Here is a 22773-nt window from a genome sequence, read left to right on the forward strand (position 1 = left end):
TCAAACACAGACAGACAGACACACGCACACACACACACACACACACACACACACGCACGCACACACACATAGGGATGCCCCACCAATTCAATCTGATTCATAAAATTTTGCCTGTACATGAAGAATGGAAAAGCAGAGTGGCAGAGTGCTCAAACATCTGGGTTTAAGTCCCAACTCTACCCGTGAAAACTGTGTGACTCTGGGCAAGGGACTTTACCTCTCTGAGCCTCGGTCTCTCCATCAGGAAAATAGAGATGATAATGCTACTACTTTACAGATTTTCAGGGTGGTACAAATATGACAACGCCCAGAGCATTCAGCCAGAGAGCCTTGCTCGGTGTATGTTACCAATTATCCTCACCCTAGTTCCTGGCCTTCCCCAATTGACCACCCCCCATTTTTGAAAAAAGGAACAAGGAGGGGTGCCTGGAAGTGGGGAACTGTCCAGTTCACTGCCCCACAGGAGAGGACTGGAAAAGAAAGCTCATACCACTTCGTGGTGACAGACCCTTCCAGGCCACGGTTGGAGGTCTGGATATGTATCTTTTTCTAATGGACAACAAAAAGCCCTCAAAAGTTTTTGAACTGGGCTGGTTGTGACCTAACCAGAACTTTATTTTAGGGAAGTTTTTCTGACTTGCATGGGAAGGATAAAAGGTAAGCCCCTCAGCAGCAGAACCTGTGGTCTTTCCAGCCCCCAGAGCTTAGCACAGTGTGTGGCACATAGTAGGTACTTCATAAATGTTCATGGAATTAAAATGAGCTGGAGGAAGGTTACAGCCCATCTGAATCTGGCACTCGATGGTCCCTTTCCTTCCACTTGGTGTCTAACACTGTATGGAGCTCTTTACCAGGTACAGAGTTCCTTCACTGAGTACCTACTATGTACCAGCCATGGCTATTGGGGGATAGCCCAGTAGGAGGGATATGGTGGTGTGCAAACTGATGCAGTACCTCCCCTAAAGGAGTTCACTGTTTTATGATTGAGACAGACATACTTAGAAGACATTAGAATGCTTGAAAAGGTCTCTTGTGGGTATTTATAGGGGATGTTATAGCATCACAGTGCACAGACGGGCAGGCTTCTTGGTAGCAGGGAAGGTCTCACAGGGAAGGGCAATTTTAGTGGGGCTTTGGTGAATGAATAGGAGTTCATCAAAAAGGAAAAAAGAGTAAGGTGTATAATCTGCACAAAGAAGGGCTCGTGAGGGAGGCCAGCCCTGCCTGGGTGAGGGGCAGAGGGACTGGGATCCCAGACCTCACTAGGAGAGGCATAAAAATCCAAACTGGGCACTGGGAACTGACTAAAGTTCCCACACAGCCCCTACTCCACTTCTATATAAATCCAGTCTGCAGTTCTTTGCAGAAGTTCTGGGAGTTAGAGCCACCGTTTTATAGCATAAGAGAGTGGCTTTGAGAATGCCCTGGAAAGGAGCCCCCCACTCCCTCTTACCAGTTCATGCAGAAAGGGGAAAAATGAATTCAACCTACATAAATATTTATTGAGCAACTGCTATGTGCCAAGCACTCTTCTGGGCACTGGGGACACGGAACAAATGGGGGGAAAAATGCCTGCCTTCATGGAGCTTACATTCTGGTGGAATGCCTTATTCTGTCTTCCTGGAGTTTGGACTTCAGGCACAAGCTGATCAAGCCCTTGCCCTCCCCCCACCATCTCCAGGAGCACTTACCCCAGCTGCCAGTGTGCAGGAGGCTCTCTTACAGGACTCATCCATGGACACTTACAGATGTTTGCAGTACCTTTGCCCTGCAGCTTGGGTTCACGCTGGTCCCCCAGTCTTTGGGGAGATGAGGGGAGTCTAGATGTTTCCAGGGCTCTAGATGTTTCCAAGGGGGCTTGTCTGTCCCCTTGACTAGGGGCTGGCTGAAGGCTACTGTGTTGGCATCATCTGGGGTCCTCTGGGAGCTGCACAGCCTGGAAGGACCCTGTCTCAAGCACAACTCAGAGTTTCTCTCTGTCTGCCCCTGCCTGTCCGCAGGTGAAGAGCGTGAACCTGTCGGACGGCGAGCTGCTCTCCATCCGCGGGGTGGATGGTCCCACCCTGACTGTCCTGGCCAACCAGACTCTCCTGGTAGAGGGACAGGTTATCCGAAGTCCCACCAACACCATCTCTGTCTACTTCCGGACCTTCCAGGATGACGTCCTTGGGACTTTTCAGCTGCACTATCAGGGTAAGCTTGCACCAAGGCTAATGGAGGCGGGGGAGGAGCCGTAGCTGTTTGTCTCAGTTTCCCTCTGGAGCCAAGGATTCTCAAGCTTTTCATGCCAGGGATCCCTCTGGCAGTTTGGTAAAACCTCTGGACCCCGTCTCAGAATCATGTTTTTGAAAGCATAAAATAAAATCTACACAATTAAAAACGAAACCAGTCAGATTGAATTACAGTTGTCAAAATATTGTTTTAATCTGCGATGTCCTAATCCCTGTGCTTCTTTATTAACACATTAAATAATAATCTCCCCCGGCAGCTCTGATAATTACTATAATTCCAAAGTACTGAGGAACATAAGAAATATGCCAAGATATCTACTATGATATGAAAATATCTGTGATTTCTCTTGGTGACGAAGTCACTGGTTCTACAAATAGGTCACAGTCTGTTGCCTACATATGTGGTTGAAGGAAATACCACAGTTCGGTTAAAGGTAAATGGAAAACCAGCAAACCACTTTTTCCCATTCAGATCGGCGGCTCCTGAATTTTAGAAGTGAATCCCCAGGGGGCCCATGGCCTTCCAGTAAAGAGCCTCAACCCCCGGGGGGTCCGGCTCTCTCTTTTCTTCTGCAATGTTTCTTTCTTTCCTTTCTGTCTGTTTCTGAGACTCCTCTCTTGCTTTGTGTTCGTCTTGCTCGTCTCTCTCCCTTGCTTCTTACTTCTCGGTCCCCTCCCTCTTTTTTTTTTTGCCTCTTTTGCTTCTTCCTTTCCTTCTCTCTGTCTCTTCTTTCCTTCCTTCCATTCTTCCTTCCTTCTGGCTGGCTGATTCTCTCTCTCTCTCTCCCTCTCATCCCATTTTCCTACCACTGGAGCCCTTCCCATGCATGACCTCAGGTTACTTCCCTGAGCCAGAAGCTCCTCTTTGTCCTTGCCGGATACCTGCATGGAGAGTGGAGTCCGCCCTCACACATCTGGATATTTGGGCACCGTCCATGTTGGCATCATACTGACTGAACATCTGGAAAAACAGTTCTCTTGAAACTTTGCCTTTGGATGTTTCTGAAACAGGGGGATGAGTGTCTATGAGAGTACCTGCCTCATCACCACTTTCCAAGACTGAGACAACCCGCTGTTGTCTTTGTTCATTACAGAATGGAGGTGAAGAAATAGCTTGTAGAGCCCTTGGGTTGGATGTAATCCTCCCAGTGAGTTCTGGGATCACTGATACCTCATGCAGCGGGAGTGATCAGACCACACAGCCGAAAGGGGCAGCTAGGATGGATTTCACATCCTCTTAGGAAAATTGAGGAGCTCAGCATGGCCAGCTAGAGCCTTCTACAGCCCCCGGCTAGATGTTGGACTAAGGAGGCTCTTCCACGGTGTTTCCTGCTTAATCCTTACTGCCACCGGTGAGGTAGGGACGACTGTCAACTCCACTGGAAAGATGAGGAAAGCCAAGTTCAGGGCACTGTGTCCCTTTCTCAAGGTCACACAGTTTCTAAGGGATGGAGGAAGAACATAAACTCACATGGGTCTCCTCCAAAGGCCACGCCTGTGTGTGCCAGGACGGTTATTTTCAGGCTGTCCTATCCTTTAGTATTTCCTGAAGAGCTGCCTATTCTAGTTCTGGTCCAAGCGTGTGTGCATTTTTAACAAACCCCGAAGACGTTCGTGCTGGTAGGACTAAACTTACCTGAGTCATATGGCCCCTCCTACACCCAAGGAGAAGGCCGTTCTGCGTCCACATGGAGAGAGGCTCACAAGAGGTGTGGGAACTCATTTTTCACCCCAAACCTGTGGTCTCTGGTTAGACAGGGTGGGGAACTTGGAGCCCAGAAAAAGTGCCAATCTGGCGGTCTCATCATATGATCAACGAGAATTCCAAAAATACCCACATACTGCCCCCCGCCAGTGCTCTGGAGTCCACAGGGGCCTCACCTTTTCTCCTCAGCACAAATTGGCTCCCGGGATGTGAGTCATGTTCTTCCTCTCCCCGCTCCTAAGGGATAACCGTCTGCCTTTGCATTTCTTCCAGCCTTCATGCTGAGCTGCAATTTTCCCCGCCGGCCCGACTACGGGGATGTCACGGTGATGGACCTGCACCCGGGCGGGGTGGCCCACTTCCACTGCCACCTGGGCTATGAGCTCCAGGGCGCCAAGACGCTGACTTGCATGAACGCCTCCAAGCCACACTGGAGCAGCGAGGAGCCCGTCTGTTCAGGTACGCTCCCACCTCGCCGGACCAGACATGGATAGTTCCCTCAGGGGCGAGACAACAACCCCAGGGCATTAGACTGACCTTAGGGATAGGCGCACAGCCCAGGGGAAGAGACTGCCCCCAAGACGGACAACCGCTGCCGTTGAAATCTTTAGTTTGTGAAAAAGTACACATCACCTAAAATTTACCATTAGCCACACTTAGCACATCTGAGATGCCATGCAACCATCACCACTCTGTAGTTCTAGCACATTTTCATCACCCCAGAAGGAAACCTTATACCCATTAGCACTCGCTCCCCACTTTCCCCTCCCCCCCCAACAATGCTTGGCAACCACCAACATGCTTTCTGTGTCAACGGACATGCCTATTCTGGACATTTCGTGTAAAGGAGATCATACAGTACGTGGTCTTTTGCAACTGGCTTCTTTCGCTCAGGATCGTGTGTTTGAGATTCACCCATGTTGTAGCATGGGTCAGTACCTTGTTCCTTTTTGTGGCTGAGCCATATGCCCGTGTGTGGTTATCAGTGTATTCATTGGTGGACGCTGGAGTTTTCCCCACTTTTTGGCGATGATGAGTAACGCTGCTGTGAACCTCTGTGTACCAGTTTTTGTGTGGACGTATGTTTTCGTTTCTCCTGGGTCCACACCTGGGAGTGGAACCACTGGGTCATATGGCAGTTCTGTGTTTAACTTTTTAGGGAATTGTAAAACTCTTTTCCGCAGAGGCTTCTCCTTTTGGCTTTCCCACCTGGCTTGTATGAGAGTTCCGATTTCTCCACATCCTCGCCAGCACTTACTATGTTATTATGTTTTGTTTTCATGATCCTAGCTGTCCTGGTGGGCATGAAGCTTTCTCACTGTGGCTTTGATTTGCATTTCCCTGATGGCTAATGATGCTGAGCAACTTTCCTGTGCTTCTTGGCCATTTTGTAGATCTCCTAAGGGAAGTACCTATTCAAGTCTTTTGCCTGGTTTTTTTTAACTTTTTGTTTTTTTATTGTTGTTCTTTATATATTCGGGATGTTAGATCCTTATCAGGAATGTGATTTGCCTATATCTCGTCCCACCCTGTGGGTTGTTTTTTCACTTCTTTTTTTTTTAATTAATTTATTTATTTGAGAGAGAGAGAGACCATGAGCAGGGGCAGGGGCAGAAGGAGAGGGAGAGAGAGACTCCACAAGCAAGCTCCCTGCTGAGCGCGGAGCCCAACTCCACTCAGGGCTTAATCCCAGGACCCTGAGATCACGACCTGAGCCGAAACCAACAGTCAGGTGCTTAACCGATGCACCACCCAGGCGCCCCATGTTTTTTCACTTCTTGATAGTGTTCGCTGATGCAGAAAAGCTTTTTATGTTGACAAAGTGGAATTTATCTATTTTCTTCTTCTGTGTCTGTGCTTTTGGTGTGCCTGCTGCCACATTTTGAACCCAGTCAATAGATACTGAGACATTGCCAGGGCTGCCATAAATGTTCACAGCAATGCTACGTGATGAGAACCATTACTTCCATTTTACAGATGAGGAAACAGAGGCTCATGGAGGTGAAGTCACTTGCCCAAAGTCACCAGACAGAAATTGAAACGAGTCCAGAGCCCTTCTCTCCTGAGTTGTTTTTCTCAAAGCGTGGTCTACAGACCAGCAAGATGATTACCAATGCATAATCATGGACCCCCTACAGGACCAGCTAAATCAAAATCTACATTTTAGCATGCCCTTGTGTGATTCACACGTACATTATAGATTGAGGAGCTCTGGGTTATGTCACACCGTCCCTGTACCTCTAGGCATAGCCTTGACCATCCTCAGCTCTCAAGAGAGCAAAACCCTATTAGATTCTCAAAAGTTCCAATGGTGGTCAGGAGAGCATAGGTCGCCTGTAATAACTGAGCACCTACTGTGTGCCAGGGCACGAGCCAAGAACAAGGAGACTACTGGGAATAATAATAAATTATTCCTTCCTTCCAGGCATTCAGAGTCAGGGGAATCTGAAAGCAAATGAGGCCTGATGACACATTCCGAGATTTGATTGTTGCAGTGTTGTTCCCCCAAGTACCTTCAGAATTTTTCTTCTTTGCTTTTTAACAAAAGGAAAAAATCCAAACGATAGGGCAGTTGGGCTCTGTGCCTCTCTCACGTTAATTTTTATCTATGTGTGAAATCAGAGAGGAATTAAGCCTCAATTTGTGCTAAGAAAGATGGATGGGGAGCCACTGCTGGCAAATTGAAGCCAAACAGAGCCATCAGTTGGCTTAATAAGGCAAGGAAGGGGAGCAGAGAGGCAGCCGATGAGCAACAGCTTGTGGAGGACAGATGGCCGGTGCCCCCCACCAGGGACAGTGTCCTCCGTCTCCTCAGCTCCTGAGCCATTGGACAACAATGCTGGCTGTGTTTTCAGCACCTACTCTGTGCCAGGAATGGTGCCAGGTCCCCTACATGCATCATTTCATTGAATCCTCACCACAGCCCTATAAGCAGGGTGGAATCATTAACATGTTTTAAGAGTGAACTTGAGGTTCACAGAGTTTCCGTTCTAGATCCACAGCAGGTGAGTGGCACAGGTGGGGTTTAAACCTCTACTTTAGGACAGGAAGGCAGTCAGGAAAGAGACAGACAGAAATGCACACAGAGACACAGACGGACAGGCAGACAGACAGACAGAAGCATTCGCGCGCGCGCACACACACACACACACACACACACACACTTCTGTCCATGGCTGAAAGAAGTATTTGGGGAGGTGGGGGTGAGGAAGGGGCTTCTTGGCAATGTCTTTGCTGTAAATCAGCACAATCCAGAGCAGAGCAGAGAGCTATCTACCTTTTTCGCCCACTGCAAGTCCTTATTAGTCATGCAGTCATTCAACAAACATTTAATGAGACCCAAGTATCTCCTAAAAATAAGAAACAGACTACTTCCTCACGTTGGTCTATCTCCCTCCCGTTCACAAATTATTTTTTAATATTTCTTCATTCAATTTTATGATAAAAATAAGATATATTCTGATTAAAAAATTTTCAAGAAATTCAAAAGTGTAAAGATAGAAGCAAATCACTTTTATATTTATGGTCTCAATAGATTTTTGCAATTAGCTCATTGAAATAGGTATGGCAGACAGACCATTTTGTAACTTGTTTTTCCCCCACTTAAAATATAGGGAGCATTTTTCTATATTCTCAAGTATTCTTTAAGAACATGATTTTTAATAGCAAGTGAATGGAGTGCATTTATTCCACCAAATAGCTGTGAGTGGACATGTGTGTTGCTTCTCATTTTTCCCTCTTAAAAGCATGCCAGCAGTGAACACTCTCATTCATAAATCTTGGTGAAAATCTCCAAATCTTCTTTTTAACATAAATTCCTGGAACTTTAATGACTAAGTCAGAGTTTGGGAACATACTTTCTAGATTTTTCTCCAAATTGCTCTCCTGAAAGGTCATAGCAATTTGCATTCTAACCAGTTATGAGTGAGAGTGCCCATTTCCCACCATGTTTCCCATTGGCAAGTTATGACTGCCTTTTACCTTGACCAATCAGGTGGATGAAAATAGAATACAATCTAGATTTTCCTTTCTTTCATTATGAATGAGGCTGCATTTTTAGTGCTTACTAAATACTAAAAGTGTATTTCTTCTTTTGTGGACTGCCTATTTATGTCCTTGATTACCATCTTATAGTGAAGAATCAGGGCACAGCCAGCGCCATGGAAGAATCCTTAAATCACAGTTGTTCCCTACCATGGAACACACAAGGGGGTGGATCCAGTCATGGCATGAGGTCTCCTCTCAAACAGGATGAAACTCATCCAAGATGAGAAACCTTTTACCATGTCTCCCTCTTCCAATCCTGTTGCCTTCCACTGAGGGGTAGGGGTGAGGATCTCTCTCTCTGCTCTCCTCTCATGATCACCCCCCCTATTTTCCACCCCCAGCCCCTTGTGGAGGGGCTGTGCACAATGCCACCATTGGCCGGGTCCTCTCCCCAAGTTACCCAGGAAACACTAATGGGAGCCAGTTCTGCGTGTGGACCATCGAAGCTCCAGAGGGCCAGAAGCTACACCTGCATTTCGAGAGGCTGTCATTGCATGAGAAGGACAGGTAAGCCTCTGAGGGCTTACCCCAGCAGCCTCCTTCCTTCCCAGAGTGTCGGAATGTGGCTAGGTATCTGGAGTCTTGAAATGGCTTGTGGAGGTAGAGAAAGGAAGGGCTGGGGAGGTCAGCAAGGATATTAGACACCATCTTTGATCTCCTCCTTTTACAGGTAAGGAAACTCGGACATACAGAGGGAAAGGGACTTGCCCCAGGGCGCATATCAGAATAGAGAAAGAGGCCTATTTCTCCTGCACATCCCTCTTTGCAGTTATCAAGGAGGGAGTACTCGCTGAGCACCTGCTCAGCACCCAGACATGCACTAAGCTCCATGGAGAACCGGAGAGAAGTAGCGAGACGTGGTTTTTGGTTTGATAGGAAACTGATGTGGAAATACTAGACAGGAAGGAGCTAGGGAGAAGTTACAAGGCGATACTTAAGCAAGAGCATGTCTGTAAACTCTAAGTAATACTCATAGAATCCAGAATCTTAAAACTTTCATAGTCTATGACTTTATGCTAGAATATTCTCAAATATTCTAGAAAATAGGGCTTTAGCTGCTTAGATTTGCTGCCTTAGGTTGTGTTCCCTTGGAAATGGACATGGAGACAAGGATGTTAGGGGAAGTTCTCATTTGGGAGTTAATCCGAGGAAGCACTAGTAGAGGCATGGGACAGTGGGCAGGGAAGGGAAAGGAGTCAACACAGTTTGTGTTAATGAGCAAGTCACCATGGGGGCAGCTGGGGCTGTATCCACTGGGGGCCTCCAAGAAACTATTGAGCATGCCTCAGAGTGGTCCTTTTGGAGGGGTGAGGGAGCTGGGGTATTTATCTACCACCCCCCCATCCATCATTGGATGAGAGATGCTCCTGGACACATTAACTCCCCAGCACCGGCCCCCACCCTTTGAGCTGGTTGAGCTGACTGGGAAGCCGGGCCCCTCCTCATCCCAACCACGGTGGACACATGGCAAAATGAACAAACTGTGGCTTCAACATTTATGCATTTTGGTAACATTAGAAATTCATCTGGGCAGCATAAGATAAACCCTTTTTATGAGTCACGGTGAAAAAAAAAAAAAAAACCTCAGAGGATTTTAAAATGTCTGTTTAGGACTCCATAAAAGAAATTTATCTAATTTGTATACTATTTCTTTCCCTAGTTTTGCATAATTTCTTTAAAAATACCAAGAGTAGCAAGGAGTCAAGTATCAAATGGTTTTAATAACAATAAAAATGAATACCAACATTTTTTGTAGCACATTTTATTTTTCAGGGCACTTGATCCTGTTGTATTCTCAAAGCCCACCTGTAAAATAGGTAGGAGAGATGTTATGATCCCTCCTTTCATGGCTGTGGAAACTGAGGCCCACAATGTGCTGAGACTTACATAAACCCAATCGGTGGAGAATTAGGAAGTGAAAATCAGAACTCTTGATTCCACACACAGAGCTCTTAGGATATCAGAATAAAAGACAAAGCCTGTTAGGAGTCAAATGCTTAAAAAATTTGAATTATATACCTACTCCATCCTGGGCACATTATGCACATGGCCTCTAACCCCTATACTCTGATGTAAGTAGGTGTGATTGTACCCATTTTACAGATGAAGAAACAGAGACTCCGTCATGTGAAGTGTCCTTGTCCAAAGTCACACAGCTCAAAAGGTTACAGCACTGGGATTCTGGGTTGTCTGACTACCGTTCTTTCAGCCCATTAATCTCTTCTTCTCAATTAGTAATAATAATTAGTATCCATTAATTAGTTTGATTCATTACATCACATGCATCATTTTTCCTACAACTTTAGAATCCATCCATGAGTCTAGGACAAGCATTCTACAGAAGAGGAAACAGGTTGCCTAAGGTGGTGCAGCTTGTCTGAAGAAGTCAGGGGCGAAGTCGGGATCTGCGTCTGGAAATGAGGCTCCAGAGGTGGTATTCATTGTACAGGTGTAGTGATCCTCCTGTGCTTCCCCCTCCTCCCACCAGGATGATGGTCTACAGTGGCCCGACCAACAAGTCTGCTCTTCTCTATGACTCCCTCCAAACCGAGAATGTCCCCTTTGAGGGTCTGCTGAGTGAGGGCAACAGCATCCGCATTGAGTTCACCTCTGACCAGGCGCGAGCAGCCTCAGCCTTCAACATCCGGTTCGAGGGTGAGTGTCCCCAATGGCGTGGGCAAAGAGGAAGCATGGCAGAGCTGGGCTGGGTCCTGGGAGCTAGAAATCTGACCTGATAAGAGCAAAGGAGACCCAGGCGGCCAGACTGACCCTTTGACTTCCAAAGGCGGACTCTGCAGGGTTGGGAGGGCAGAAGTTTGGATTCCCATCTTAGAGATGAAAATAATGAGGTCCCAAAAAACGAAGTGAATGGTCCAAGGGCCCTGAGCAGGTCAGCTGGAATTGAAACACAGGGTCTGGTGCCCATTTTCCTTGGAGTTTCCCTAAACAGCAAGAGGGGACCCATCTTCTGAGATCGAGGACTATGAGGAGCCCCTGCTTCATCTGAGCTGCTCCCCCTCTTTTGTATCCCCACCCTAGCCTTTGAGAAGGGCCACTGTTATGAGCCCTACATTCAGAATGGGAATTTCACCACATCTGACCCGACCTATAACATCGGAACCATAGTGGAGTTCACCTGTGACCCCGGCCACTCTCTGGAGCAGGGTCCAGCCATTATCGAGTGCATCAATGTGCGGGACCCCTACTGGAATGACACAGAGCCCCTATGCAGAGGTGAGTGGCCCCACTGTCCTTCTCCCGAGGTGCCTCAGGGACCTCCACCCCCTCAGAAGAAAAGGCCAAGGGAGGAGTCTAGAAGTATATCGCAAATTTACATAACCAGTTTTAGCATTAGAACCCTTTCCAGGGCTCACTATCCTTTGGGTCAGATTTGCTGCCTGTCCTTAAGAAAATTCCAAAATTGATAAATTTTTAAAGGTGCCCCTTCCTCCAAGCACAGACCCTGTAGTAGTACATAGCTTAGTGAAAAGATCTCTGCCTGGAGTTCAGCTCCTCTATACCCCCCTTGCTGTGTACTTTTGTGCAGTGCACAACCCACCCAACCACACATGGCAGCCCTGAGTTTAATTAATAATGATGATGATGATATTAATAATAGTTGACAAGGGCTACATGTGCATTATCTGATTTAATCCTCACTACGACCCTGTGAGGTACATAGCATTGACCCCATGTACAGGTGAGGAACCTGAAGCTGTGAAGTGATATTCCTAAGAACAGACTAAGGGTAACTGGCAGAGGTGGAAATGAAACTTGGGTCTTTTCTGTCCTCAGAGCCCTATGCTCTGAGCCCCTCTGGACAGCACTGGCTGGGTAGAACCCTCATTTCCATGGGCTCTCACTGCCCGGCCCTGCCTCTCTTCCCATATTCAAGGCCACAGAGCCCCCTTGAGCCTGGATGCACTTGGAGCATGTGGTGTAATGAAGATAGCCCTGGCTCCGGCAGCCGCCGCCTGGATGGCGGTTGGCAGGAAATCATAGCTTCGTCGTGGTGAGGGATTGATCCCTGTATTAAATGTGCTGGTTTAACAGAGCGGAATTTATTGGTGCTTTGGCCTCTGCCACATTGAGAACTTTCCAAAGCGGTAAACAGAGTGGAATTTAAAGAGCCAGGCGCAGAGCACGGCCACATCTCTACTTCCAGCTCAAAGCTGGGCCCTTTGGCAGTAATGTTAACTAAGAAGTATTGAGCCTTTACCCTGGGTCAGGTGCTCTGCTGCATTTGACCCCCATGAGCTCAGTTAAACTCCAGAATAACCCAACAGAGCCAGTGAGCAGTGGTGTTACTGCAGCTTTACAGAGAGAAGGAACTGAGACTCCAAAAGGTTGCATGCCTCGTCATTGAGTCTGTGGGGGCAGAGGCAAGACTCGAACCCAGGTCCACCTGAATGGAATGTAGCATCTGTTAGCCACTACTCGCCGTGCCCAAGAATAGGGCTGTTGAGGAATCATCTGGAACATTGAGCTCTGTCCTTGATCCTGAAAGAACCACAGCGCCCTTAGCCCCTCCTTCACCAACACTCAGCTAATGGAGGCAGGCAGCCAGCCCTAACTTAATCATCCCCCACACATGCACAGACTGCCTGAGGGGCAGGCACCTGCTCTTGGTACATGGCGAGCCGTGACAGTCTGACTTCATAGCCCACACTTAATCCCTATGCCATACTGGCTTCCTTCTGAATAACGTGCATCTGTCTCTGTCTATCTGTCTCTGTCTTCTACAGCCATGTGTGGTGGGGAGCTCTCTGCCGTGGCCGGGGTGGTGCTGTCCCCAAACTGGCCAGAGCCGTATGTGGAAGGTGAAGATTGTATCTGGAAGATTCACGTAGGGGAGGAGAAACGGATCTTCTTAGATATCCAGTTGTGAGTGTTTATGATGGGTGGACCTCCAGTCCAACCTGATTGGGGAAGAGATGGGTCCCACTTTGTTCTTTCAGCCAGTGTTAAGGAAGCATCTGCTAGGTGTCAGGGACTGTGTGCAAAGAGCTGGAGTCCCAGTGGCGGGAGAAACGACAACATCATGCACACAGAGACGAACGAAAACATCATGCACAACCTAGCCTCCAGACATTCTGTCTACGGAGGAAGCAGGCATTGAAAGTAGAAATGCACCCACAATGGCATACCGTAAATTTGGTGAGCAATGTAAGGATATATGAATGGTGCTATGAGATCTTACAATGGGGATTCGATACAAAGAGGAAGGTCAGGAAAGCCTTCCCTGAGGATCCGATACTAAAGCTCAGAACTAGTGAATGAGCTGCAGTAAATATAGCTGAAAGGAACAGAATAAGCAAAGACCCTGTGGCAAGAACAAGCACAGCATTTTCGAAGGACTGAACAAACCAGTGTGGTCAGGAGGCGGGGGGAGGTATAACGCATACCGTCTGTACCATAGCAGGTTGTTTTCTTATCTGTCTCTCTCAACTAGACCCAAAGGTCCCTGTAGTCTGCAGGGCTTGCTCTGATTTATCTCCGTCCTGGGATCTAACACAGAGCTTGCCACAGAGTGGGCACTCAGGAGACCAGTGCTGCATGGAGAACTATAGTAATGGATGGAGTTACCCGGCTGTGTGGCTGTTTGCTGTACTCAGTGGGGGTGCCCATGAGATGCTCCATCCAGAACTTTCCCCCTGCTGAACTCCCCAGGGATGGGGAGAAACAGACAGAGACAGATGGTCGTGTCTAGAGAAGGAGAAGAAAGGGCTTCTGGGCAGACCCAGACACCATGGCTTGGACAGTGGAGGGCAGTGGGGCAATGCCAAGTTCTGAAGAGCCTCTCTGGAGGCAACCAGGCCCCCGGCTGCGGGGGAGGGGGGGCGTAGGGGGGAGGGCAGCGCTCCCCTCCAGCCTGAAGTAGAAACGCAGTCGGCTGGGAAGCGAGACCCAGGCTGCCTTGCTCTTCAGAGGAGACTTGCAAGAGGGGAGTTATCTGCAAAATTATGATGAAATTTTGAAGCTGTCCCTTAAAGGCTGGGGAGGTGTCCTCGGAGGCTGCCCCAGGATCTTCTGCTCCAGTCGAATCGAAGATTTACAGACCTTGCACAGTTGCCCTTTGTGGACTTGGGGCCAGGCCAACCTGGGTCAGAATCCCGCCCCCACCCCTCCCCAGCTGTTTCCTTTGGGCTTCTCTCTGGCTTTGGCTTTTCCCATCGGTTACGAGGGTCTTGGAACATCAGTGTTTTGTGGCTACTGGAGGCAGCTTGTAAGCATCCCTTGCCCGTTCCCACCCTCGCTCACTCCTCGGTGCCAGTTCACCCCTTCCTCCTGTTCTCAACTCTCTGACTTCTAGAGTCTGGTATGAAGTGCTCATTCACTCAAGAAGTAGTTTCTGAGTTGTCTACTATGAGCCAAGCCCGGTTGTAGGCACTGGAAAGGCTCTGGCAGCTACCCCTTGCACAGTAAAGTTTATATTGGAGCAGAGCAGGTTGGATGGTCTCTATTAGCTCTGGGGGGGGGGGGGAATACATATGCACCTACTGTGTGCAAGCACTAAGCCAGGCGCCGGAGGTCCAGTTGTGAGAAAACAGAAGCATCTCTGCCCTCACTATCTAGTGGGTGAGGCAGACATGAAACTATATGCGGCGTGGTGAGAGCAGTGATAGGGAGGACAGGCCGCTGGGGAGGCCTCAGTGAAACCAAGGAGGGCTTCCAGGAGGAAGGGACTTCTGAGCTGGGATGAAAGAGAAGGTAGACAATGATGAGGGGAAAGGAAGAGTGTCCCAGACAGTGAGAACAGAATGTGCAAAGCCTGGAATTGAGAGAGAAGGTGGCCAGCTTAGTGACTTGAAAGAAGTTTAATGTGGCTGGAGCATGGAGATCAGGTATGGGTTACGGAAGGAAAGGGTCCAAGGGAGACCTGACATCTTCTTAGCTGAAGCTTCAAATGGAGCACTCTTTTTCTCAAGCTGTTTCCTCTGGGAAGCCTTCTGTGGCTCCCTACAGCCCTGATGATAAATATGAATGTGTGGTCCTGGTTTATGAGCACCCCACCACCAAAAGTTCCTAGCAAGTCACCTCAATCTTCAGCCAGGCGAAGGAGAAACTAATTCCTGGTATCCTGGCTTCTCTTGCAGAAGGTCCTCCCAGCCCCATGCCCCCAGAAGTTGTCCATGCTCCCCCTTTCTGCTGCGCTAAGTGGCCTTCTCCTCCCAGCGTGCCCCCCAGACGCACAGTTCTGCTTCACCAAGACTGGCCCATGTCTCCCCTTGGTGTCACAGGCCTGGATGAGGAGACAGGAAACCGGAGCCCTTGATTGCACTCTCTCTAGGCATCAAATACTCAATTAACCTTCCGCTTGACACTAGATGGGGTTTTATTTCCACTGCAGAGTGCGCGACGGGGCAGCCGATCCAGGAACCCGAGCAATTAGGTTCCTCAAAGCCAGGCCACCACCGGCATCTGCATCAGGAAGGGACCCCTTGCGGGGGGGCGGGGGGAAGATGTTGTCTCTTCTGATCATCCTGGCAGCCCCAGATATGAGTGTTGGTGGGGAGAGAGGAGCCCCGACTTCCCTCCTCCATGCCCTGCCAGGAATCCCTGAGCAGCCCCAGACCCGGCACCAAGCCTCTCTGGGCTTCACATTCCCCCTCTGCAAAGCGATGGGCTGCCTTGAGCCAAGAGAATGCAGACTCAAACTCATGGAGGGCCAGGCGAGTAACGGAGAATGGGAACTGGGGCCAGTGTGGGGTGATGTGGAGGGGAGGGATCTGTGATGGAAGGGGTAGTTCATCCCCACCAGAAATCATTTAAATTTGGTTTTTTTTAGAATAGTGCCTCTCCCCCACTCCAAAAAAAAAAAAAAAAAATAGTGTCTGCTGGCTGGGTCCAGACTTGAGGGGCCACCAGTCTGAAAGCTTTGGTCTACATAGGGATGAAGGTTCTCTCAATGCCGTGTTGAAGAAAGCGATTTTCATCACTGAGTGCTTCCTATTTGCAAAGTGCTTTGCAGACACGGATTTATTTCCTCCCCAGAGTAATCCTGTGGGGGCGATACAGCTACTCTATTCAACTCGTATTCCCTGCCTTCTGACCTCTTCCCTGGGGTGTCTAAAAGGCCTCCCGAATAAAGGGTATCCAAAGTTAAACTCCCAATTTCCCTTCTGCAAACCCGTTTCACTCCACCTGCCCATCTCAGTAAGGAATCATCCATTCTACCAGCTGCTCAGGACAAAAGGACTTGGGATTGTTCTAGACCAGTAGAATGGGTGTGTGTCCAAGAACTGGCTTTCTTGGCAGTGGGGTGGGGAGAAACACCTTGATTCACGGCATTTGCCAGTTTCCGTGGTGTAAATACTCCCACCATGGCCCATTTTGAGCTACTAACACAGTGCCAACAGAATCACTAGATACCCGGACGTTTAACAATTGACTCATGTGAGCCAGTGTGCACTGCCGGCTAGAGCATGCTCACTGCGAATCGGGTTCTTCTCGTTCTTGCACACCCTATCCCCGAGTCCTCGGTACCTCCTGTTGATTCTAGAATTCAAGAATCAGAAGATACCCAGAGTCTAAGCACGTGTGTCACCCCCACTGCTGCCACCAGGGCCCATGTCTTGTCCCAGCATTATTCCAGAAGCATCCTGCCTAGTCTCCCTGCTCTTGCTTTTGTCCCCTTTGGGGCTGTTTGTAACCCACCACCCTGAGTGATCTTGTTAAAACCTAAAGCAAGTCACATCATGCTCTGCTTCAAAGCCTTACAGTAGCTCTACATTTTACCTAGAATAAAAGCCAAAGTTCTTACAAAAGGCCCCATGTGATCTAGCCCTGGTCACGTCTCCTGTTTCATTTCTTTCCACTCCTTGTTCTCTCCATTTGGCCACACTGGCTTCCTTGTTGTGCCACAAACATACCCCAGGGCCTTTGCGCTGGCTCTCTCTTCTCCCCCTCCCCCAGCCCCAGGATGCTCTACCCTGAATATCCTGCATAGCTCATCCCCTAGCTTCCTGTAGGCCTCTGCTCACAAATCGCCTCCTCTGAGATGTCCCCCAACACCCTGATCTAAATCAGCATCTGCCATTTTTTTTCAAGATTTTATTTTTAAGCAATCTCGACACCCAACGTGGGGCTGAAACTCACAGCCCCCAGATCAGGAGTCACATGCTTCGCTGACTTAGCCAGCCGGGCACCCCAGCATCTCTGTCATTCTTGCTATTCTTTGGCCATCACTGAGTTGGGGGTGATGACCCCCACTGAAGACCCACTCTAGATTCTGCCTCTAAGTCTATGATGGCAAGTCCTTTGATACTATAATTCTATAAAACCTTCTCTTGGGGATCTTCCCACAATGATTATTTTACCTGATAGATTTTAACCAAAATCTTATCTCTTAACATTGCTGGTCATGTAATAAATATAGACTTATCGATAAAAGGAAGCCACATCTCGATGGTCTTTCCATATTTTTCTGAACTTTTTCCCCCTCCTTGTGCATTGGAGGCAGTTGGACATGAATTTGGGTTCGCATTCTGGCTTTGAAACCTCATGGCTGTATGGCCATGAGAAGGTGTCTTGATTTCATTGGCTCTTATTTATTTTATTGAGCACCTACTATGGGCCAGGCATTGATCTACATACTGCCGTTGTAGCAGGGAATCCAACAGAAAAAATAAATCCCTCTATTCTCATGGACGTGGCATTTTAGGTTGGAGGGGGCAACATGCTTCAACAAAGATGACAACGTGTGGTACGTTGGGTGGCGCTAAGTGCTATGGGGAAATGTGAAGCAAGGTAAGAGTATCAAGAATGACAGGGATGCTGGGGACGGCGTTCTACATCATCTCCATTTGGTAGATGAGCAAACTGAGGGGCAGACAGGTCCCACCGCCGGGAACTGGCAGACTCTGTTTGCCATGCCTCCGGGGTCTGGGATCCCCACCAGCCCTTGAAAGGAGCCAGAGGAAGCCCCGTGTGTCTGGAGCGCAGGGACGCGGGAGAGGCAGCATCGATGAGAAAGGACCAGCAGGCGGCGGTGGAATCAAGTGGGGCCTTGAAGGCCACGTTAGGAAGTCTGCGCTCGCCCAAACTGGGCAGCAGGGGAAGGGCTTTAAGCCGTTAACGCGGATTAAAAGCTTTGCCGAGGGGAGCTGAGTCCTCCGGTCAGCAGCCTCGGGCTCTCCCCGGCAAACTCTGGCACGCGCCTGGCGTCGTGGCATCTGGACCTGGCACCCCCTTCCTCCCACAGACGGAGTGAAAATAGCATTTCACCAGCCAGGGTTACGTGAGGCCCGAGAGCTGCTGGGTTTAATTTATCTTGCTTGGTTTCCGCTGACAGTTTTAGTAAACCAATTTGGGTTTGATAGTAAAAATAATTCTGTCCTCAGGGCCCCTCACACCGCCTAAGCGCTTGCAATTGTTACTTATCGCCTTGGTGAGGGGGAAGGAGTTTGCACTGTTGACTGAGCGGGGGTAGGTGGCCCGTAGTAGGTGTTGCGCACTGTCTGCTGAGTCACGAGGACGTACACCACGTAAACCACGCGTGGCAGGCGAGAGGGGGACTTTTCTCCCCTTCATCTACCCGGCGGGTTTGTTGATGCCGTGGGCGCTTGCCTCTCGGCTCCCGTGAGTCAGCATCTATAAAGGACCTACTATGTGCCAGACCACCCCCCAGCGGCAGGCTTTATACCCATAAGCAATAGAGAGCATGATGCACGTCACGACACATTATTATGCTGAGATCATAACGGCATAAATTAGAGCTACGGGGGTAGAGATCATTACAGAAAGGAAGTTACCTACATTAGCGAGAATGTAAGCAAAGTGCGGTGCATGCGGTCCGGCTCGTCGCTGGCACTTCGTCAATGGAGACTGGGATTAGCAGGACTCCTTATAAGATATTATGGTCACCACGTCCTGGGTTTGCAAATGACAGCTTGTTAAGTGGGGTTCTTGGGTCACACAGCTAACAGAGGACTGAGCCAGGGTTAACATACACACCATAGCCTCCATTTTTAGGGACTCGAACAGGCTTTTGGGGGACCAGCCATATGTCTCTGTGAGGCACCAGAGAGGCTCCCGGGCTTCCAGCAACTCAAAGTTCAGGAAGGGAAGTGGTGCCATTATGAGACAACCCGGCGAGATGCGGGCTGAATGGTGTGGCTGGAGAGGTGAGGGTGGGGGAGGTAGCAGGAAGCTGCGTTAGACTGCTGGCCTTGGGACTGTCACAGAGAGGGTGACATCCGAGCAGAATGCTGGAGAGTGTCAGTTGGCCAACCTGGATTGGGGGAAGGGCATTCCAGGAGGGGCGCCTGGGAGCAGGGCACTCGAGCTGTGAAAACAGGGACGGTTAGACACCAAATGAATGCCCTGAATTGCGGCATTAATTAGAACTGTCTGCCTTGCATTATTGGCATTAGAGGTGGGAAGGGGGATGTGTAATCTTAAAATGAGTCAGGACCCCCCCAGGCTAAACCTCCTTCATACCCCAAATGCCTATTCCTTAACCCATCATGTACCTCTCAGCTCCATCAGCTTACCTAAAACACGACTGAGCATGAGTCTTTTAAAACCTTAAGGGTTTCTGAAATTTCTCTCTCCCTCCCTCCCTCCCTCTCTCTCTCTCTCTCAAGATAAAGCATAGAAAGGAAAATAAAAGAACTAAGTCATTATTGGTGAAGGTATTGCAGAATGGAAGAGCTGGGAGGGGCCCAGAGAGGGGAAGTAACTTGCCTAGCGTCACACAGCAAGTCAGAGCTGGGACCAGAAAAACGACCTAAGTGTGGCTGCAGACGCTGAGCACACTGGTCAGTCACAATCTTGAAAATGCCACATGACAGGGAGACATAACAGCTTCTAGAGTCCAAAAGAGCTACATTTAAATCCTGGCTCTGCTACCCCCACTAGCTCTGTGGTCTGGGGCAGGTGACTGCAGGTGGCCATTCCCGGACTCACGACGGGATGCTTGTTCTCCCTAACCCCAGCGCCTGGTGCACAGCAGGTGCTCGATTAATATCTGTTGAATGAGAGAAAGAAAGGGAGAGAGAGGTGGTGAGTGTGTGAGTTAGTTAAACAACGTGAAGTTCTTAGTAATTTTCTGACATAAAATCAGCAAATAACCACAGTCAACTTTATTTTCACCCCTTCCTCTGTGCCACATTTTATGCTAAATACTCAGCATGCATTATTTCACTGATGGTGACACCATATAAAAAATGCCTTACACTCATTGAGCACTTGCTATTTGCAAGTTGCTGAGCCCTTTACCTGTATTAAATCATTTCGCTCCTACCAGGATACTTAGGTGATGTCACAGTGGCTATCCCCTTTTATTCTTTTTAAAGATTTTATTTATTTATGAGAGAAAGAGAGAGAGAGAGAATGAGCAGGGAGAGTGGCAGAGGGAGAGGGAGAAGCAGGCTTCCCGCTGAGCAGGGAGCCCGATGTGGGGCTCGATCCCAGGGCGCTGGGATCATGACTTGAGCTGAAGGCAGACACTCAACGACTGAGCCACCCAGGTACCCCCTCCTTTTTATTTTTTTCTAAAGATTTTATTTATTTGAGAGAGAGAGAGAGAGCACGAGCTGAGGGAGGGGCAGATAGACAAGCTGACTTCCTGCTGAGCCGGGAGCCCAGCACAGGACTCGATCCCAGGACCCTGAGATAATGACCTGAGCCAAAGGCAGATGCTTAACCGACTGAGCCACCCAGGTACCCTGTGGTTATCCCTATTTTACCGATAAGGGAACTGAGGCTGGGAGAGACGAAGTTGCTTGAGGACATCGCTGGGGAGGGACCGAGTCGGGACTCGAACTCAGATCTCCTGGGCCAAAGCCAGTGTTATAACCCCACAATAAATAGTAGAGAGGTGCTCTGCAAGGGACAAATGCCTAGCCCCACCTCACAGAAGAAGAAACTAAGGCTCAGAGAGGTGCCTTTCCCCTTTGCCCCCCATTTCCTGGGACCTATTATAACCATACATCTCTGGAAGAAAAAAGATTCAGCCAGGCTCCATCCAGCTCGCCTTCTCTGACTCTGCTACAGAGCCCAGCCCCAAATCTCTCCCTGTTTATGGGCCCCAACACGGTTCTCTAACCAGGAAATAAAAGGACCTAATAACAAAACCGAGTAACCATATGATTGATAGCCATGGAGTATTTCTCTTCAGCTACTGCCAACCCTGTTCTGTGCTAAGTTAATTCCAAGCCCTAAAAATTAAGTGCCTTGTCCAGAGGCACTACAGTTCTTAAAACAGGGATGTTGCTGCTTTGGGCTGCAAGAATTCAGCTTGAGATCCAGCCAAGAAAGAAGGGTCAGCAATCGAGGGCAGCGTTGACCCCAGGAGCACAGATGTCCAGCAGAAATCATGGGAGCAATGGCCCCGGTAGAAATAAAAACCTTCCAATCCATTAGTGGAGGGAAATGGAGTTTTCCCGGGGCCAAAAGTTGTAAGGAATCCAAGAACAGCAAAGTTCCTAGATCCCAAATTCCATCCTGTTGCAGATAAGTAAACTGAGGCCTGGAGACCAGAAGAGACTGTCCCAAGGTTACTCTATCAGTCAGCTATTACTGTGTAACAAATGACCCCCAAACTCAACAGCATAAGACAGCAAGCTTGTATCCTTCCTTGTATCCTGTCACCTCCGGGACAGCAAGGCAGTTCTGCTCTCAGCTGGCTCACACGTGCGTCTCTGGGCGTCTCTGGGCAGCGACGGGTTGGGTAGGTGGTTCTGAAGATTTCTTACGTGTTTGGGTGGGTTGGCCGTCAGAGGGTCTGGGCTAGCCTAGGGATGGCTTATCTGCTCCATCCTCCAACAGCTAGCTCAAGCTTCTTCCCATGGTGACTAGCCAGGGTTCTAAGACGATGAGAAGCAGCATTCAAGGCCTCTTGAGCCTAGACTAGAAATTGGCCCAGCAGCAGCATCTGCCATATTCTATGGCAGGTCACAAAGCAAGAGCCAGCCCACATTCAAAGGGTGGAGAAAGAGACTCCACCTCTTGACGGCGGGTGTTTGGAAGCCTCGCTGCAAAGAGCATGGACGCGGGGAGGGACAGAGCTTTGAAATCATGTTTGCACTCAAGCTGCCTTGGCCAGGGAAGAGTGGGGGTTAGAACTCAGGTCTCCTGGTTCCCCGTCCAAAGCCCCTAATGGCATCACTGTGTATGATGGCCCTATGAGGTGGCCCTCACCATCCCCATTTTACCAAAGGAATCCAAGGCTCAGAAAGCTGAAGAACTGGCCTACGATCCCACCGCTTGAAAGTGAAGGAGATGAGATTGATTGGCATTTAGCAATAAACCTGGAGTTTATTTTTTTTTAAGATTTTATTTATTTATTTGAGAGAGAGAGCTCGAGTGTGGAGGAGAGGGACAAGCAGGCTCCCCGCTCAGCAAGGAGCCCGATGCGGGACTCGATCCCAGGACCGTGGGATCATGACCTGAGCCGAAGGCAGATGCTTAACTGACTGAGCCACCCAGGCGCCCCCAGGTACCTGGAATTTAGAAGGTTCGGGATGTTTCATTCTCTACACGATGTCTCCAACATGCGGGAGTGGGAAAAAGGCCTTTGCTCATGGTAGTAAATCTTGGGTTCAGGTCCCAGATCTTCTACTTATCTGGATAAGTCACTCCACTTCTCTGAATCTCAGTTTCCTATCTTTAAAATGAGGATCGTAAAGGTACCCACTTCTTAGAGTCCGAGAGGTTGAAACACTTGGCAAGGACCTGGTACATTACACACACTGAATAATTTAATTGGCAGCTACGATGGTGATGACCATGATGAATTCTTTCTCCTGGCATGTACACACACTGAGCTCTATTATGCAACCACAC

At 49.0% G+C, this 22773-nt stretch overlaps 1 protein-coding gene across 6 annotated transcripts in view; it reads left to right on the top strand.

Moving 5' to 3' along the window:
- SEZ6L (seizure related 6 homolog like) overlaps positions 1-22773 on the top strand; it is a 184685-nt gene that overhangs the window by 121018 nt on the left and 40894 nt on the right. For all 6 annotated transcript variants that reach the window (XM_073886795.1, XM_073886796.1, XM_073886797.1 and 3 more), the window contains exons 4-9: positions 2001-2193; positions 4210-4395; positions 8325-8490; positions 10472-10638; positions 11023-11217; positions 12729-12867. In XM_073886795.1, coding sequence (XP_073742896.1) covers positions 2001-2193; positions 4210-4395; positions 8325-8490; positions 10472-10638; positions 11023-11217; positions 12729-12867 — 1046 coding nt within the window. The remainder of the gene's footprint in view (positions 1-2000; positions 2194-4209; positions 4396-8324; positions 8491-10471; positions 10639-11022; positions 11218-12728; positions 12868-22773) is intronic.

This window comes from Callorhinus ursinus, unplaced genomic scaffold, assembly GCF_003265705.2.
Source record: "Callorhinus ursinus isolate GAN/ISIS: 27379988/994484 unplaced genomic scaffold, GSC_fseal_2.0 scaffold72, whole genome shotgun sequence".
Classification (NCBI taxonomy): Eukaryota; Metazoa; Chordata; class Mammalia; order Carnivora; family Otariidae; genus Callorhinus; species Callorhinus ursinus.